This window comes from Dama dama, chromosome 20 (genome assembly GCF_033118175.1).
Source record: "Dama dama isolate Ldn47 chromosome 20, ASM3311817v1, whole genome shotgun sequence".
In the NCBI taxonomy this organism is placed as follows: Eukaryota; Metazoa; Chordata; class Mammalia; order Artiodactyla; family Cervidae; genus Dama; species Dama dama.
Genome location: NC_083700.1, coordinates 43,447,308 through 43,467,701, shown reverse-complemented (window position 1 = coordinate 43,467,701; position 20,394 = coordinate 43,447,308). Strand labels below are relative to the sequence as shown.

Genomic DNA, 20,394 nt, shown 5'->3' with positions numbered 1-20,394 from the left:
GTTAATATAGGGCTTCCCTGGGAATCTGCCTGCCAATGCAGGAGACACAGGTTCAATCCCCGGTCCAGGAAGATCCCACATGCCACGAAGCAGCTAAGCCCGTGTGCCACAACCACTGAGCCTGTGCTCTCGAGCCCATGAGCCGCAACTACTGGAGCCCACATGCCCTGGAGCCCACGATCTGCAACAAGAGAAGCCACTGCAATGAGAAGCCCACACACCGCAACTAGAGAGTAGTCCTGGCTCGTTGCAACTAGAGAAAAGCCTGTGCAGCAACCGAAGACTCGGCACAGGCAAAAATAAAATTAATTAATTAATTTTAAAAATGTTTTAAAAAATGTTTTAGTGAATACAGATATTTTCACACATCTATGCTAGAGGTTTTAGTTTTGACTTTTCAACAAGAGTGCCTGTGTTCAGGGCATACCAACTCAAACTTACCCTTGGATCTGTCTATACTTACATTTTATGCCAGGTGTTAAGTGGGTTAAAGTTCTAGGAAATGTGTACAACACGGAGTACTGTATATATACATATTATTCACTGCTGTCTTCAGTACCATCATCAACCATATTTATAAACTATATGTCAACCATGTATGTTGGTGCTCAGTTGCTCAGTAGTGTCTGACTCCTTGCCACCACACGGACTGTAGCCCACTAGGCTCCTCTGTCCATGGAATTTTCCCGGCAAGAATACTGGAATGGGTTGCCACTTCCTTCTCCAGGGCATCTTCCTGACCCAGGGATCAAACCTGCATCTCCTGCTTGGCAGGCAGATTTTTACCACTATACCACCTGGGAAGTCTAACTGTGTGTAAACAATATAAAAGTGTTTAGGGAAATTTTATAGCACTATTTGGGAGAAAATATAGAAAGAAATGTCTGATGTTACCTTTAGTTCTGATCTTTTCCTAACCGAAGAAAATAATGTCTTTCTCCAAGGTGAAGACCTAACAAACAGAAACTTTAATTGTGAAGTATTGCCAATATTTTGTCTTAGTCAAGTTCTCTCACCTCTCAATTTACCTTTTATAGTTAATCTTTTATTTCATTCATCCAATACACTTTCATAGTGATATATACCAGTTAGAGTTTTCAGTGATATAACTTGACAAACAAGGTTAATGAGGTTTCTGTTATCATGGGTCGTATGTTCTACTGAGGAGGGACATTCATTCAACAAACCAGAAGACAAACAAGATAATGTCAGATAGTGTTAAGTGTTTAGAAAATAGTTATGAATGAATACTCTGAACCTTTTATTTATGACCTGAGGTTTTTCTTCCCTGAAATTTTTGTTACATTTATACTTTAGCACAGTTTTTTTTTTTTTTTTTTTGAGTGAAATGCTGATTTCCTTTGCTTTATTTTCCTGCTGACTGTTACATGTAACAATTGTATTTCTTTTCACATTTCATAAGAAACCAAACTCAATATAAAAGTAAAATTTTAGATTTTATCTATGGTCATTCTGTTTTACTTCCTGTATAAAGGCTGCAGTTACCTAAAGTTTTCAAGTGATTTAACATCTGAAATCCTTGTTTTCACCTGTAAAAGTTGTTTCTAACAAACTGTGACACTTTTAAGTGGTTTTAAGTTAATGGGAAATTTGGTGATGAAGTAATAACCCTAGAGCAACAGACCGATAAACATGTAATTATTTGCCATTAAGGTAATCATCCCATATTTAGGTTAATTTGTTGCCTTCAAACTGCAGGTAGAACCTTTTATATCATTATTACTATATTGAGTGTTTCTTCATGTGTTAAATATCTGACCTCTGATTTTAATCTTTAATTTGCTAAAAGAAAGTTTGTGTTTAAAAACTCACACATTCTAACCAGTTCAAAGAAGCATCACTCTATAGCACTGATTCTTAGTCTATTTTGAGTGACAGATTCCTTTAAGAATCAGATATGATTATGGAACCTCATCACAGACAAATAGACATAAAAATAACCATGCATTCTGCAGATAATTTTAAGAGAGTTTGAAGACCCTTTTCACCTCCCCCTTAACCCCAAAGTTTAGAGCAGCTCATCTGTAGTCATGGAGTTCATAAGCTTGTGTATACTGAGGGTAATAGATTACTCTGCTGTGTTTTTCTGTTAGGCTTACCTCACTTCTCTGCTGGTATTTTCCGCTGCTGGGGAAGGGATACTTTTATTGCCCTTAGAGGTCTACTGCTGATTACTGGACGCTATTTGGAGGCCAGGTAGGAAATCTTTAAAAAGTTGCAATGCAAGTTTATGTCTGAGTGTTTTTCAGTGCTCTTCAGACCTTTCTTATTCATCAATTCTCAACATTTGATAGGTAGGCATGTTTTCCTGAGGTGTGATTTTTATTTTATTTGTTGTGTGTTCATTTAATAGGATCATAGAATTTCAAAGGTGTGAAAATCTTTGAAGTTACGAAATTCTAATACTTCACATTACAGATCAGGTTATCTTCAGCATTTGCTACTTTATTTCAGGATGTTACAAACATCGCTCACTAAAGAGTAAAATGTCTGTGCCCGAATTAAGTATAAGAATGCAGATGACTTTTAGGTAAAATTGGAAAGTCTTCCATTTTTTTGTTCTTCCATAATGACAGAGTCCTGTAAAGAGAATTATAATATCAGGTTGCCTTCTTTTTAGTGCAGACCTCATAACCTCCAGTTTTATGTTTTCTAGACTTAAAATGGTGTTCTCTGTGTCACACTACTACAAATGCATTTATCAAAGGTAGAAAAGGAAGGCTCTACAGCAGTATTGTCTAGTGTTCCAGAAATCAGTATTACCACCATCTGACAGCTAGTTAGAAATGCAAATTCTTGATCCCTGTGCTGAACTCCCTCAGTCCAAACCTAGAGGTGGAAAGGCAGAGTTGACAGATGGAAATCTGTGTTTTTGCAGGGGCTCCAAGTGATTTTCAGTGGCCTAAGACTTAAGTTTGAAATCATTGCTCTACAAGTTAAAACCTGTAGCAAAAAAAGCACTTTTTAAAATATTTTTGTTTTGATGTCACCTGTTTTGTATGACCTGTGAGCTAAGAATGGTTTTTACCTTTTTAATGAATTATTGAAAGAAGAAGAATGTATGATCACACTATGTAAGGCCAACAAAGCCTAAAATATTTACATCTGGCCTTTTACAGAAAAATAGTTTGCCTACCCCTGATCTAGAAGATTTCCCAGAAGAAAATACGTTTGTTAGAGTAGTGCTAACTACTATGAATTATAAGCCATTAAATTTCAAGGACTTTGCATAAACAAAGTTTATGATCTTCTGATCCTATATGGGTATTCAAGAGGCAGTTTTCCACATGGTAGTTAAGGGATATAGCCTCTTTTATCTGCATGATATACAAGCTTCCAGGACCTCTGGGTTCTCTCCGGTCAGCTGGCCGAGAGGGAAAGAGAGCCTGGGGAAAACACTCCTGTGCCATGCAGTTAGTTTTTTTTTTTTTTTTCCTGGAGAATGCTGTCATCTGACTGGGACATTTAGGAAAGCCATTTTGGTGGACATATGGCTGTCTCTACCACAGATAGTTCTGCTTCCACCCTCTGCAGAGATATTCATGGACAGAGGACTTTTTACTCAACTTCCATGTGTATGACATGTTCTGGATAATTAAGATTGCTACTATTCTGACCTTTTATTAATTGGAAGTGTCACTTTCCACACTAACACTTTTGTACTGCAGAAAATAAAAAAGCTCCTTTTACACAATTATTTAAGAGAGAGGTATTACCTGATACACAGAATTAATTAAATTTCTAAATGGTTTTAGAAAAAAAAAAAACTTTAAATGACTTTTCCAAGGTTATACAGATGGCAACACTAGGATTTAAATCTCAGTCTTCTTAATTCTCAGTCTCATGCTCTTTTTAGAATGCCATGCCGTCTTACAAAGTTGTCATTTGGTATATGATGGTAGAATAATACGTTGAAAGATAAAATATTCTCTACAAGTTTTTGAAAATGAATTATGTTTTTCAGGGGCAGTTTTTACCTTTAATTTTCTTATATGTTTGCTTTATTTTTGGTATCTGCCATTTAAGGTAATAAAATTCCTGTTCTTTTGAAATACTAGGGATTTCAAAAGTAAAACCTATAGTTATGAGGGACCTTAAAAATCACCTGGTCCCAAACTCCACAGATGAAAAAAACTCTCCCAGAGGATAAGTCATACAGATTGTTAGAGAAAAAGGCAAGGCGAGGATCAAGGTTCCTGACTTTTAATTCAGTGCTTATTCTATGTTATGACCACTTTCTGCATGAAAATACAAAGAAATAAGAGAAAATAATAAAAAATAATGATCACCCAAAGTGACTTTTTTGCCTTTAGTTTTTAAAATGATTTTCATGTCAAGCAATTCACCTAATTCTGTTGTTTTAGGAATATCATTTTAGCATTTGCTAGTACCCTGAGACACGGCCTCATTCCTAATCTCCTGGGTGAAGGGACTCACGCCAGATACAACTGCCGGGATGCTGTGTGGTGGTGGCTGCAGTGTGTTCAGGATTACTGCAAAATGGTTCCAAATGGTCTGGACATTCTCAACTGCCCCGTTTCCAGAATGTATCCTACAGATGACTCTGTTCCTTTGTCTGCCGGCACAGTGGTAAAGATCATTTCTTAAAATAATTTTTTCCTGAATAATGTTACTTTCTAATATAAAAATACATGTAATTAAGAATCTGAGTCTTACAAATTCTTCAAATATTGGTATTTATTTAGCCCTGCTGCTGCTGTGAGAGACTGCAGAGATGACTTATTCTTTACCTAATGAGCTTGCAACACGGTAGGAGAGGTGATATGTGTATATCACTAATACAATCACTGCAAAAAGAAATATATGAGAAGTGCCTCTTTCAGTCTCAGAAAAGAAAGAGAGATGATCTCGTGGTGGGTCTCAGGGAGGACTACAGAAAATAATTAAAATTTCACCTAAACTAACCTTGAAAGTTGAGTAGGATTTCGTCCGAGATGAGGGAAATTATGAGAAGACATTACAGATTAAAAGAATAACAAAAGCACAGGGTGAATTGAAGCACAGCTTAGAAGATACTGCTCCATCTAGTGTTTGGCTTTTTGTGTAGGGCACCTGCCAAGTGGCAAGGGATTGTGGAGAGTGGGGGCCAGATTGTGGAGAGCCTTGGCTACCAATCCAGGGAGTTCAGAGTTTATCTTATGTGCAGCACAGAATGAATAAACGTTTGTGTATGTTTTACCCCCAGTCAAGAATGTACAGGATATTGTACTTTCGCCACATCTGATCTGCATTTATGTTACAGTTGACTTAGTGTGGAGGGCTTCTGGGCTACCTCAGGGCTAGCCCTACGATGTTTATATCATGAAGTGTTTGAAGAATATTTGCCCCAAAATTTTTTAATGTAAACATATTACCATTTTAGTATATAATTTGTCTCCATTGCTATGTATGTGGATGAATTGGAACAATGCCAGTTTAAAACTCGGATTTCTGTATAATAAGCTGGATTTGTTTATTAGCTGAACTGTTTACTCTAACAGATCACACAACTCACAAGATTCTTTTTCATGTATCAGCAGAATTACAGGTTATTTCATGTCACAGAAATTTATAGTTAAAACTACAATATGTTAAATGTTCACATGTGAAAGGTCTGCTGTATCATATGATGTATGAAGGCCGCTTCTTTCCCCAGTCCCACCCCTGATCCCTATTTCTTCTTTTAAGGGAAAATACATGTTTTCACAAAATTTCAGTTGTAGAATTTGGAAGAAGATAAGAAAAATGTAATTTCTAACAGAGGTAACATCCATGTCTCAAACAGGATCAACCATTGTTTGAAGTAATACAGGAAGCTATGCAAAGACACATGCAGGGCATACAGTTCCGAGAAAGGAATGCTGGTCCACAGATAGATCGGAACATGAAGGATGAAGGTACATAACTTTTTTGTTTTTTTTTGGCCGCGCTATATGGCATGTGGGATCCTAGTTCCTTGACCAGGGATTGAACCCTCACCCCCTGCAATGAGAGTGCAGAGTCTTAACGCTGGACCATCAGGGAAGTCCCATGAAGGTATATAACTTTAGGTACATAATAAAGATTTACTGATGAGATGAAATTAAACCTTGTAATTGTTCGTTTATTCAACAGGTATTTTATTTGTGTATAAAACTTCAGAATATAATAATGAAAAAGGTTAAGAGTTTCTGATCTTGCCAGCTTAGTTTTAGTTTCTGGAGGAAAGATAAAATTTTATATCCTTTGTCAGCCAACTTTGAAAACACCAAAAACTAATTTAGTGCTTACACTTATAATCATAATAATAATTACTAATGATTGAGTGCTTACTATGTGCTAGGTAGGCATTGTGCTAACTACTTTACCTATGTTATTCCCATTTAACACTCCTAAGAACACTGGGGATGAGTTTCATTGTTCCCATTTTAATTGATAAGATGGCTGAAGCAGAGTAGCTTGCCCAGAGTCTACAGAACTGCTAAGTGGCAGAGCTAGGATTTCATACATAGTTTGTCTGCCCTTGTAATTTGGGCTCTTATAAAGAGGTTTATTAGTATTCAGAGTTAAAATCAATATATATTTTAAATCTTTGAAGTTCATCATATTCCACTTTTTATGGCACATACTCATCATCATTAGCCAATGCAAGGCTAACAATTTATTTCATTTTATTACCCATTCCCCTTAGAGATATTCCAATGGGGTTTGTTGTATAATAATGTACCTTTATGAAATACACATTTCTTTAAGCACATATAGTCTTTTTTTAACTTTTCAATTTTGAAAGAATTGGGGACTGATATAAAATTACAAAAATAATACATGAGTATCCTGAACCCTTCGTCCATCTTCCCCCAATGAGGACATCTTATGTAACTTTAGTGCAATATCATGATCAGGAGATAGATATCAGTATAATACTGTTAATTAACCTATAGAACATATTCCATGTTTACCAGTTTTACATTAACTCGTGTGTGTGTGTGTGTGTGTACTTCTGTGCAATTTTATCCCATGTATAACTTCATGTAACCACTGCCACAGTCAAGATATAGGGCTATTCCATCACCACAAAGGTGTGCTATCCTTTATAGTCATAGCAACCATCCTTGGTCTCTGGCAGTTGCCAGTCTGTTCTACATCTCTATAGTTTTGGCATTTTGAGAATGTAGGTAAATGCCATCGTATAGTATGTAACCTATAATATATGTATGAACATAAGTTATATGTAGTATGTAACCTGTACTGTGTGTGTGTGTGTGTGTGTATATATATATATATATATATATATATATATATATATATAGTTACATATAATTCCCCTTGAAAACCATCCACGTTGCTGCATATATCAATATTGTATTACTTTTTACTGCTAAGTAGTATTCCCTTTTATGGATATATCATTCATCTTTTGAAGGACATTTGGATTGTTTTCATTCTTTTGACTAATACAAATAGAGTTGCTGTGAACATATACAGGTTTTTATGTAAACTTAAGTTTTCAATTCTCTGGGAGAAATTCCCAATCAGTTCAGTTCAGTTCAGTCGCTCAGTCATGTCCAACTCTTTGTGACCCCATGGACTGTAGCACGCCGGGCCTCCCTGTCCATCACCAACTCCTGGAGTTTATTCAAGCTTATGTCTATTGAGTCGGTGATGCCATCCAACAACCTCATGCTCTGTCATCCACTTCTCCTCCCACCTTCAATCTTTCCCAGCATCAGGGTTTTTTCCGATGAGTCAGTTCTTCCCATCAGGTGGCCAAAGTATTGGAGTTTCACCTTTAGCATCAGTCCTTCCAATGAATATTCAGGACTGATTTACTTTAGGATGGACTGGTTGGAACTCTCTGCAATCCAAGGGACTCTCAAAAGTCTTCTCCAGCACCACAGTTCAAAGGCATTAATTTTTTGGTGCTCAGCTTTCTTTATAGTCCCACTCTCACATCCATACGTGACTACTGGAAAAACCATAGCCTTGACTAGATGGATCTTTGTTTTTATGTAATGTCTTTGCTTTTTAATATGCTGTCTAGATTGGTCATAACTTTTCTTCCAAGGAGCAAGAGTCCTTTACATGGCTGCAATCACCATTTGCAGTGATTTTGGAGCCCAAAAGAGTAAAATCTGTCACTGTTTCCACTGTTTCCCCGTCTATTTGCCATGAAGTGATGTGACCAGATGCCATGATCTTAGTTTCCTGAATGTTGAGCTTCAAGCCAACTTTTTCACTCTCCTCTTTCACTTTCATTAAGAGGCTCTTTAGGTCTTCGCTTTCTGCCATGAAGGTGGTGTCATCTGCATATCTGAGGTTATTGATATTTCTCCCATCTATCTAGATTCCAGCTTGTGCTTCTTCCAGTCCAGTATATCTCATGATGTACTCTGTATATAAGTTAAATAAGCAGGGTGACAATATACAGCCTTGACAGACTCCTTTCCCTGTTTGGAACCACTCTGTTGTTCCATGCCCAGTTTTAAAGTTGCTTCCTGGCCTGCATACAGATTTCTCAAGAGGCAGGTCAGGTGGTCTGGTATTCCCATTTCTTTCAGAATTTTCCACAGTTTGTTGTGATCCACACAGTTAAAGGCTTTGGCATACTCAATAAAGTAGAAGTAGATGATTTTCTGGAACTCTCTTGCTTTTTTGATGATCCAGCGGATGTTGGCAACTTGATCTCTGGTTCCTCTGCCTTTTCTAAATCCGCTTGAACATCTGGAAGTTCACAATTCACATACTGTTCCCAATAATGTGGGTCATACGGTATATACATGTTTTGTTTTATAAGAAATTGCCAGACTGTTTTCTGAATTGAAGAAAGTAGGGAAAACCACTAGACCCTAAATCAAATCCCTTAACGATTATACTTGGAAGTGACAAATAGATTCAAGGGATTAGATCTGATAGACAGAGTGCCTGAAGAACTATGGACAGAGATTTTTAGCATTGTACAGGAGGCAGGGATCAAGACCGTCCCCAAAAAAAAGAAATGCAAAAAGGCAAAATGGTTGTCTGAGGAGGCCTTACAAATAGCTATGAAAAGAAGAGAAGTAAAAGGCAAAGGAGAAAAGGAAAGATATACTCATTTGAATGCAGAGTTCCAAAGAATAGCAAGGAGAGATAAGAAAGCCTTCCTCAGTGATCAATGAAAAGAAATAGAGGAAAACAATAGACTGGGAAAGACTAGAGATCTCTTGAAGAAAATTAGAGATACCAAAGGAACATTTCATGCAAAGATGGGTTCGATAAAGGACAGAACTGGTATGGACCTAACAGAAGCAGAAGATATTAAGAAGAGGTGGCAAGAATACACAGAAGAACTGTACAAAAAAGATCTTCATGACCCAGATAATCGCGATGGTGTGATCACTCACCTAGAGCCAGACATCCTGGAATACGAAGTCAAGTGGGCTTTAGGAAGCAGCACTATGAACAAAGCTAGTGGAGGAGATGGAATTCCAGTTGAGCTATTTCAAATCCTAAAAGATGATGCTGTGAAAGTGCTGCACTCAATATGCCAGCAACTTTGGAAAACTCAGCAGTGGCCACAGGACTGGAAAAGGTCAGTTTTCATTCCAATCCCAAAGAAAGGCAATGCCAAAGAATGCACAAACTGCCACACAGTTGGCACTCATCTCACATGCTAGTAAAGTAATGCTCAAAATTCTCCAAGCCAGGCTTCAGCAATACATGAACCGTGAACTTCCAGATGTTCAAGCTGGATTTAGATCAAATTGTCAGATGAAATCAATCAGAGATCAAATTGCCAACATCCATTGTATCATCGAAAAGCAAGAGAGTTCCAGAAAAGCATCTATTTCTGCTTTATTGACCATGCCAAAGCCTTTGACTGTGTGGATCACAACAAACTGTGGAAAATTCTTAAAAAGATGGGAATACCAGACCACCTGACCTGCCTCTTGAGAAATCTGTATGCGGGTCAAGAAGCAACAATTAGAACTGGACATGGAACAACAGACTGGTTCCAAACAGGGAAAGGAGTCCATCAAGGCTGTATATTGTCACCCTGTTTATTTAACTTATGCAGAGTACATCATGAGAAACACTGGACTGGATGAAGCACAAACTGGAATCAAGATTCCTGGGAGAAATATCAATAACCTCAGATATGCAGATGACACCATGCTTATGGCAGAAATGAAGAAGACCTAAAGAGCCTCTTGATGAAAGTGAAAGAGGAGAGTGAAAAAGTTGGCTTGAAGCTCAACATTCAGAAAACTAAGATCATGGCATCTGGTCCCATCACTTCATGGCAAATAAACAGTGACAGACTTTTTATTTTGGGGGGCTCCAAAATCACTGCAGATGGTGATTGCAACCATGAAATTAAAAGATGCTTGCTCCTTGAAAGAAAAGTTATGACCAACCTAGACCGCATATTAAAAAGCAGATACATTACTTTGCCAACAAAGATCCGTCTAGTCAAAGCTATGGTTTTCCAGGAGTCATGTATGGATGTGAGAGTTGGACTAAAGAAAGCTGAGCACTGAAGAATTGATGCTTTTAAACTGTATTGGAGTTTAAATACAGTTGGAGAAGACTCTTGAGAGTCTCTCGGACAGCAAGGAGATCCAACCAGTCCATCCTAAAGTAAATCAGTCCTGAATATTCATTGGAAGGACTGATGCTGAAGTTGAAACTCCAATACTTTGGCCACCTGATGGGAAGAACTGACTCATTGGAAAAGACCCTGATGCTGGGAAATATTGAAGGTGGGAGGAGAAGGGGATGACAGAGAATGAGATGGTTGGATAGCATCATCGCTCAATGCACATGAGCTTCAGTAAACTCCGGGACTTGGTGATGGACAGGGAGTCCTGGTGTGCTGTAGTCCATGGGGTCACAAACAGTCAGACACGACTGAGTGATTGAACTGAACTGAACTGAGACTGTTTTCTAAAGTGGTTGTAACATTTTGCACTCCTACCAGCAAACTGAACAGATCATTTCTCCACATCCTTGCCAGAATTTGGTGTTTTTTTGTTTGTTTTTTTGTTTTGTTTTTTAGCTATTCTGATAGTCATGTAGACCACTACATATTGTGTTTTTGATTTGCATTTTCCTATTAACAGTATTGAACATCTGTTCATGTGCATATTTACCATCCCTACCCCTTCTTTGATGATAAAACTCTGTTTTATCCCTTTTCTAATTGGATTGCTTGGATTTTTTTACTGCTGAGTGTATGTGGTAAAATACATGTTTACCATTTTATCATAAAATACATCATTCTAGCCTTCTTTAAGTGTACAGTGCAGTGACTTTAAGTACATTCACACTGTTTTTCAACCATTCACACTGTTTTTCAAACATTACTGCTATCCATCTCCAGAACTTTTTCATCATCCCAAACTGAAACTCTTACCCAGTTAACAGTAATTTCTCATTCTCTCCTTCCCTCAGTTCCTGGTCATTACTAATCTGTTTTCTGTCTCTGTGAATTTGATTATTCTTGGTACCTCAAATAAATGGAATTACATCATTTTTGTCCTTTTATGTCTGGCTTATTTCAGTTAACATCGGTATATCAGAGCTATATATACTATACTTTTATGCCCTTTGTTTCAGTGCTACCACATTCTTTTCCAGAATTACTGCACCAGTATCTATTCCCATTACCAACCAAAGTGGCTTCTTATGTACTCCCATGCCTACCAACGTCATTTGGCATTATCCTCTAATGCTGAATGTGGTTATAAAACCATATGTAGTTGTTTTTACTTGTAATTCTCCTGTTATTGAATTTGAATATTTTCTCATATGTTTATTGCATCTTTGGAAAGTTTCCTTTTCTATAAACTATTTGTTCCTGTTCTATACCTTTATTTCATCTTTCTTTTGGCATTCTGATATTTTTCATGTTGTTTACCAGGAGTTTTTGGCTTACTCTAGGTACTTGTCCATCATTAATGTTAGAATTATACAGACCTTTTCCCAATTTATCTATCGTGTCCTTCAACATATTTTATTTCAGAAATCCTACCTATTTTATTCAGAAATGCTATTGTTTATTTCAGAAACAATTTATATAAAAATTATATATCATTAATATAATTATATATAACAATTTGTATAAATTGTTTCTTTAAAAAAGATTTGTAAAATGCAAAACCATACACAGTTAATAAAAGTCAATATGAGAGATTATCTTTGTGATATGAAGGTAGGGTAGGATTTCTGAAATAATCCATTCTGTTTTTGTTCCTGTGACTCTTGTTTTTATGACCTATATCTGTATTAATTTTTCATGTCTGTACTCGTTTCCTTGTTAAAATCTATAATGACCCCTAACAGATTAAGTAATTTATTGTATGCACCTCTCTCCCAATCCATGTTTGATATTATCTAGATGAAATTTCAGTTTGAATTGTTGTGACTATTCTTCTTTTTCTTTTCCTTGGTTAGTGCTATTTTTAGGCAACAATAAATTTTGATGTGTAATTTGATCATCTTTTCATCCCCTGTCTATATCCTCCAAGATTTCTTTCTTTCCTTATTAGATTTAATCAAATGAGCTTATTTATTTATGTTAATATATGAAAACCTCTCAGAACAATTCCTACTACTACAGCGTCTTGCTATAGTTATTTTTATTGTTGCTATATGAGTATTTTTAGTTGTAATTTACATGTCAGACACAACTTACCAACTAAACAACAACAGTTTACATGTCAAACCCACCAAGGCCTTGAATGACTGGCAGTATTTTTATTATGCCCTCATATTTAAATGACAGATTAGACATAAATGCTTTTTTCCTTCAGTGCTTTAGAAAATATTCTGTTGATGTCTTACTTCCAGTAAAGCTATTGAAAGTCTTATGGACCTATACCTCATTCTATTAGAAGTGATTACTCTTTCTTTTTTGAAGTTTTAGAACCATCTGTTTGTCTTAATTGGGGATTTTACGCTAACTTTTCGTATCTGTTTCATGTGGTCCTCTATGAGCCCTTTTAATCTGAGATTTACTATTTCTTTTCACTTTCTGGGGTTACTTTTGTCTGAGTATCTTCTTGTTTATTTCTATCCCCATAGCTTTTCTTCTGTTGTCTGCCTTTAACCACTCCTGCTGCCTCTGGAGAATTTTTCCATCTTGTCTTCCATCTCACTAATTTCACTCTTAGCTATATCCATCTACTGTTTAGTCCCTTTATTATCACTTTATTGTTTTCCTTATTTCAACTATTAAAAATTCCAGGCCTAACATCTCCAGTTAGCCATTTTTAATGTCTTTTGTTCCTACTTCATGTTAATAACATCTTGCTTATGTTTGAGGATATTTGTTTTGCTTATTGTGTGCTATTGATACAGTAATTCTGCTTCATATGAAATATGTTACTCAACTCCTTTCTCTCATCTGGTCATTAGACTCCTCTGCTATCGAAGGTTTGTCTTTTCCCAATAAGCTCATATTCCCTTGATTATTAGTTCTCTGTAGCAGTCTTCTTAAGCTGTAAAACAACAGCTTTAAGAGCCAAGGTACAATAAAAGTCCAAAGAGGCTGGTCACATCTCACCTGTTCTCATTAGTTTGTCCCAAACACTATGTGAGTTCACATCAGTACCTCACACATACTTCTCTGTAGTTTCTCCAGGGTTGATTATGGAAAGGGCACCAATAGCCTGGAATACTTTGGCAGCTCATCAGGAAGTGCAAAGATAGATTTTCTACTCACTTTATGCATCTGAAACAACCTGTTCATTCATAGTCATTTTGACCTATGTACCTTTTTGTGTGCATTCTTTTGACTTCGTGGCCAAATCCCTGAGATTTAGTCACTAAACATTGACTGTCCAGTTATTTAGTATCAAGTAAATTAAAAAGCTCTTTGCCTTTGTGTATCACTTGACAAACATTTTCCAAAAACTAGTCCCTCTATTCCTAGCTCATAATAGAGGAAATAGGAAAGGAGGCAAAAGTAGCTTGCCCAAGGAGGTGCATCAACTATCCATTAATAAACATAAGGGAAGCATTCAATCTCACCAGTACTCAAACAGATTTATATTAAAGTAGATCACTGTATATATATACACCACGTCGCCTTTATTCATTCATCTGCTGGTGGACATTTAGGTTGTTTTCATGTCTTGGCTACTGTAAATAGTGCTGCTATGAATATTAGGGTATCTTCTTGAATTGAATGTATGTATCTTCTTGAATTACAGTTTTCATCTTTTCTGGATATATGTCCAGGAGTGGAATTACTGGATCATATAGTAGTTCTATTTTTAGTTTTTTAAGGAATTTTCATACTGAAATGAGCCAGTGAACAGTTTTGAACATGAATAACATGACCTATCTTGTGTATTAAAAATATAGTGGCTGCACCAGTTTACTTTCCCACCAATACGGTACATGGGTACCCTTTCATCCACATCCTCTCCAACATTTGTTATTTGTAGACTTTTTGATGCTAGCCATTCTGGCGGGTATAACATAGCACTTCATTGTAGTTTTGATTTGCACATCTTCAACTTTTAAGGTATTACCAAATTGTTCTCCAGAGTAATTTTCCTAATTTATTATATTCCTTTTAAATTTTATAAATGGTTTATTTTTATTTTCAGGTTTTAATATTACTGCAGGGGTTGATGAAGAAACAGGATTTGTTTATGGAGGAAATCGCTTCAATTGTGGTACATGGATGGATAAAATGGGAGAAAGTGACAGAGCTAGAAACAAAGGAATCCCAGCCACTCCAAGGTAGTGTTTATTTATAGTGTTTATATAATTATATCATTTGTAAAGTGATATACTTGTGGAATCTTTTATTCTATTAACCACGAAGTGTTCTTGGTAAATCAGTCAAAATTTTGCTTCCTTCCTCCCACTTCTCCTTCCACGTACTCCTTTCTCTCCCCCAATATACACATGTACAATCCTCTTGATATGTGATCAAGTAAAACTATCTGTTCTCTTCTGGATGTTCTCATGGATTGATTCCCTACAAGCACCTCAAAGGAAAGTTTTATGATTCATTATCCCCATGGTTAAGACATTTCTTTATAACCTGAAGTATTTTCAGTTATAAATAATTCATTATTATTATCTCTTATAAATACAGAAAACAACCAGTTGTCTTACCTTTTATGAAATCCTTTCTAAATATTTTCCCCTTAATGTTTTAATCTTTTATCTCATCATTTCTTTTTATTATTTTAAGTTCTTACTACAGTATCAAGTCTAAGAAACTATGTTCTTATCCAAATTTTATCTTCAATCAGAAATGTCAAAAAAATTGTTAAATGGAAGCTGTCATTATGTATTTTGCATGTTCTTTTTAAAAACACTTATTTTGATGAATTATTAGATCTTGAACTTCTGTTTCATTTTCCTTAAAAATGAGCTTTCAAATTATGATGCTCACCTTCCCTGGCTTTGTTTAGTCCTATATCCTATATTTTCTTTTCTCTGGAATCCTGTCACAATATTCTTTGATTCCTACTTCTGCCTTTTTCCAGAAGCTATCTCCTTTTACTCCATAGTCTGTATTCTACTTCATATAATTTTTAAAAAATAAGATGCTAAGCAATCCAAAAGTAATAAAAGGAGAAATTTCTTATATATGCCACACACCTCCTATAAAGTAAGGATTTTTATAGTCACTTTTATAATACATTAGTTATATAATTCTTCAAAATTATTTTTTGAATGCCCTTTAAATAGTGCTTAAATTACTCATTGTCACAGAATAAAATTTATTTTTAATTTTAGAGATGGATCTGCTGTGGAAATTGTGGGCCTGAGTAAATCTGCTGTTCGTTGGTTGCTGGAATTATCCCAAAAAAATATTTTTCCTTATCATTATGTTACAGTGAAAAGACATGGTAAGCTATTTCTTTTGTTTGCAAAGAAAGTCCGATGACTGTCTATATGCTTAATCTACATAATCATCATGTGACTCAATGAACTAGTATTAGAAAACCCTTAAGATTAAAAGGAAAGACAGTTCAGTTCAGTCGCTCAGTCGTGTCTGAGTCTTTATGACCCCGTGAATCACCGCACGCCAGGCCTCCCTCTCCATCACCAACTCCCGGAGTTTACTCAAACTCATGTCCATCGAGTCAGTGATGCCATCCAGCCATCTCATCCTCTGTCGTCCCCTTCTCCTCCTGCCCCCAGTCCCTCCCAGCATCAGGGTCTTTTCCAATGAGTCAACTATTCGCATGAGGTGGCCAAAGTACTGGAGTTCCATTTACTAGTATGAAAATTGTAACAAACCTGATTACTAACTATATTTTTATAGCAACTTTGAACTGACATATGAATAGCATCATACTTATTTTTTTTCCTTGATATGATATGACTATGATCAGGTCAAGTTTTGGTGAACAATTATGAAATCTTTACATCTTTTTTTTTCTGGAATAGTGCTGTCCAATAGAAATATAATTTTCTAGTACCTACATTTTAAAGAGTTAAACAGGTGAAATTAATTAATGAGTATATTTTCATTAACTCAGTATATACGAAAGATTATTTCAACATGTAATCACTATGAAATTATTCACGACTGTTTTACATTCTTTTGAGGGGTACTGTGTCTTAGAAATACAGTATATATTTTATACTTCTAGCACCTCTCAATTCAGACTAGCCTGCTTTCAAGTGCTTAATAAAGATAATTTTATCAACAGTAAGAGTGACCCAAACAAAGACAAATGATCTGGGATCATTTGTTGGAGTCTAATCCTTTTTTTAGTAATACAGTGAAAGATAATTTTTTATTTCTGGCTAGTGTCCTTCAAAAGACCCTGACACTTTCCAAAAAAGTGTATAATTTATTGACTAAATATTACTCTTCAGCTTTAACTAAATGTATGAGTTTCTCTGAATGCTTAAAACTACCAAGTCTTTTATAATGTTTCAGGAAAGCTTGTGAGAGTCTCATATGATGAATGGAACAGAAAAATACAAGAGAACTTTGAAAAGTTATTTTATGTGTCAGAAGACCCTGCAGATGTCAGTGAAAAGCACCCTAATCTGGTACACAAGCGGGGCATATACAAAGACAGTTACGGAGCATCAAGCCCGTGGTGTGACTACCAGCTCAGGCCTAACTTTACCATAGCAATGGTTGTGGTGAGTAATTTGCTTTGTTCTTTTCAAATTTCAAAAATGTCATGATAGGGTTTATTTAGTTCTTTATTCTCATTTGTTCTCAAATTCATTGAATTGTTAAAAAGTGAGTTATTTACTAGCTAGTTTTATATGGTCTTTTCTCATATCCAAGTACTAACCAGGCCCAACTCTACTCAGCTTCCGAGATCAGAAGAGATCAGGCGCATTAAGAGTGGTATGGCCATAGACTATATGGTCTTTTCTAATGAATAAAGCGTAACACCCTTAACTATAACATTTGATGTCAAAAAATAGAAAATAATGGGTGATGAATAATGAAGTTCTTCTCAATGTTTTTATGTCATAACACATAGAAAATGATGATTTTTAGAAAAGGAAAATGATGATGTTTGTACAGCACACTGGGCGAAATGGATTAGGTTGCTGCCAGAACCACCCGCTTCTTTGAGCCCCAGACCCCACCCAGCTGTGGGGAAAGCTGAGGGCCTCTGTTTCTCAGCACACCTGTGCCATGCCTCAGCTCACTAGTTGGAAACATCTGGACTAATGAACTAATATGAGTAGCTTCAATTCACATTCTGCTTTTTGCTGTTGTTGTATTGCTCTAATTAGTTCTGTCTACTCAAGAATGCTTGACTCTCCTTTTTTATCTATACTTTAGTCTCAAAGTACAGTAAAACAGAGAAGGTATGTGTTCAACATCTGTGTCCAGGTGTTGCCACCTAAAAGAGTATTAAATATTGTATTATTAATTATAGTAGAATAAAAAATACAAAAGTACATAAAGGTAGCTTTGGTTCAGTGTGCGTTGATTTTATTTAACATTTAAATTTAATGTGGAGTTTTAGTCACTTAGTCATCTTTCTCTCCTTCTCCATATCACAAGCAAATGTACTCATGCTATTCCAGTGCATATCCTTCTGTGTTTCATTATGACACTAAAAGCAAAAAATGAGTTCCAGGTGAACTTAAAGGAAGATAATGTAAATCTTATGTTCTGCCTTCACTGGAACTATGGCAACTTCCTTTTGGAACTAGTAAACTTCCTTAAAGTGGCACAAGGAAACAATCACCCCAAACAGCTTCCCTAATCTCTAGGGCCAAGGTCAGTGCTTCCAAGTCAGCCTGATAGAATTAGGTCTGATTAGACATCTACGCTTGATCTTCTGGACCTGCACTGTATTTTTTAAGTTTTCATTATTTCCAAAGTTTGTAGTTTTTTTCCTAGTGTGGGTAGACACTTCTGTGATCTCAAAAAGTTTGTATATTTGTTTTTGACACTCATTAGGCCCCTGAGCTCTTTACTACCCAAAAAGCATGGAAGGCTTTGGAGATTGCAGAAAAAAAATTGCTTGGTCCTCTTGGCATGAAAACTTTGGATCCAGAGTAAGTTAAAAAGTATTAAGAATGTAGTTCATATTGTATTTAATATATAACTATATTTAATCATATTAATACTGACATGAAAACTGTGAGTTCAGAGTAAGTCGAAATATGGGTGTTAAGAATGGTGTTATTTTATTTCATCAGGTCATAATTTTTTTGCTTATCAGTTAAATCTCTAAAGTTGCATTCAAACTGAATTTTTAAAAAGACCTTCTATGTCTTCCTTAAGGGGCCCCCCTAGTGGCTCAGTGGTAAACAGCCACCTGCCGATGCAGGAGATGTGAGCCCCGGTCCCTGGGTCAGGAAGATCCCTGGACAAGGACACCAGCCCACTCCAATATTCTTGGCTGGAGAATCCCATGGCCAGAGGAGCCTGGAGGGCTACAGTCCATGGGGTTGCAAGGAGTCAGACACGACTTAGCATCTAAACAGCAACAACATCTTCAATAATCATCAGGGTTCAAAGTGGGCTTGTCCTAAATTCAATCATCAATAAAAGAATTTTAATTTTATAAAACTAAGATGTCATGTGAACATTTTCTAATGCCTATTTTTTCTGATCATAAAAGTCATACATGATGATTATGAACATTGGAGGCATAGATTTATTGTTTCCTCAGAAACGATATTTATTTTAGAAGTTGTTACTCCTAGTAGTTCCTCCTATAATTCTAAATAGTATGTGTTTGTAGCTATTTCTTGACTCCTTTAAATATTAGATGTTATTTGCTTACTTCTTGTGATGACAGATCACATCACTTCTTTTGATGGCAGATTTAACTGTGTCATTACCTCGCCCTGAACCCTTTCCATTTTCTCTAAATAATTACATCACTATTTTTATTTAAGCCAATAAGTAATTTTGTTTTTATGATTAAATGTTTATCTCATTTTGCATTTCTTTTCCAATTTTTATTTTTTCTTGAGTTTATAATGATGTTTCTTTTTTTCTTCTACTGTTTTGCTTTAAAATTGGATGCCCATCATCATTTGCCTTCTGTTTCATATGTGAGAGATCCCCATTTTGTTGTAGCCTTACCTTTGTAGATTTTTCCTAACATATTGTTTACTCATTTCACTCTTGAGATGCAAAATTTTATATGTGTGAACTTATCTGCTTTCTAAAGTATTCTCAATGTTTTCAGAGGTGGTAAGAACCACTGGTCAGAACAAAAACCCACAGAAAAAAACATACTTATGTGATAAGGTCTATCTATCTCACTAAAAGAAAAAAAGCAATAATTTAATTAAAGAGAGTGTAGATAACTATCTGGTATTAAATATTGCAGTGTTTGTAACTTTGTTTAGTTTGTAAATATATGTAAATTATATTCAGTTGCTATTTATAATCTGGTAATCTACCAATTTTACTTAATTTTAAAATAACTTAATGGAGAAGTTTAAAAAACAGCCTTTCTGATATATAACAATTAAAAACTTTATCATTAATGTTTACTAATTCAAATTATTATGTGTATATTTAAATTGTTATAAGTATATTAGGGGCTTCCCTTGTGGCTCAGACGGTAAGGAATCCACCTGCAATGCAGGAAACCCAGGTTCCATCTCTGGGTCGAGAAGATAATGCTGGAGAAGGGAATGGTTAACCATTCCAGTATTCTTGCCTAGAGAATTCCAGGGACAGAGGAGCCTGACGGGCTACAGTCCCTGGGGTCGCAAAGAGTCGACTACAACTAAGCGACAAAGCACAAGTGAAATAATTAACTTTAACCATTATTTAGTGTCTCTTTGAAAGCAAGATATCTGAATATTTTACATTTTTTGTATTAGGTATTAAGCATTTGTTAATCATCCCCTAACACATTCTAAACTCAGTATATACTAATTTAGGGTTAGGTGGATGATGAGCTTTAGACTACAGATTGGAAGATAAAATAA

General features: G+C 35.8%; 1 protein-coding gene and 1 long non-coding RNA gene across 4 annotated transcripts in view; one reads left to right on the top strand and one right to left on the bottom strand.

Annotated features, from left to right (window-relative positions):
- Window positions 1-20,394, top strand: part of AGL (amylo-alpha-1, 6-glucosidase, 4-alpha-glucanotransferase) — a 76,525-nt gene that overhangs the window by 46,558 nt on the left and 9,573 nt on the right. For both annotated transcript variants that reach the window (XM_061121307.1, XM_061121308.1), the window contains exons 25-31: window positions 2,115-2,217; window positions 4,386-4,611; window positions 5,807-5,918; window positions 14,595-14,730; window positions 15,742-15,854; window positions 16,898-17,109; window positions 18,398-18,495. In XM_061121307.1, the coding sequence (XP_060977290.1) occupies window positions 2,115-2,217; window positions 4,386-4,611; window positions 5,807-5,918; window positions 14,595-14,730; window positions 15,742-15,854; window positions 16,898-17,109; window positions 18,398-18,495 (1,000 nt within the window). The remainder of the gene's footprint in view (window positions 1-2,114; window positions 2,218-4,385; window positions 4,612-5,806; window positions 5,919-14,594; window positions 14,731-15,741; window positions 15,855-16,897; window positions 17,110-18,397; window positions 18,496-20,394) is intronic.
- The window catches only part of LOC133041004 (uncharacterized), a 47,511-nt gene continuing 29,613 nt past the window's right edge, over window positions 2,497-20,394 (bottom strand). For both annotated transcript variants that reach the window (XR_009689094.1, XR_009689095.1), the window contains one exon: window positions 2,497-2,601. This is a non-coding gene — a long non-coding RNA (uncharacterized LOC133041004). The remainder of the gene's footprint in view (window positions 2,602-20,394) is intronic.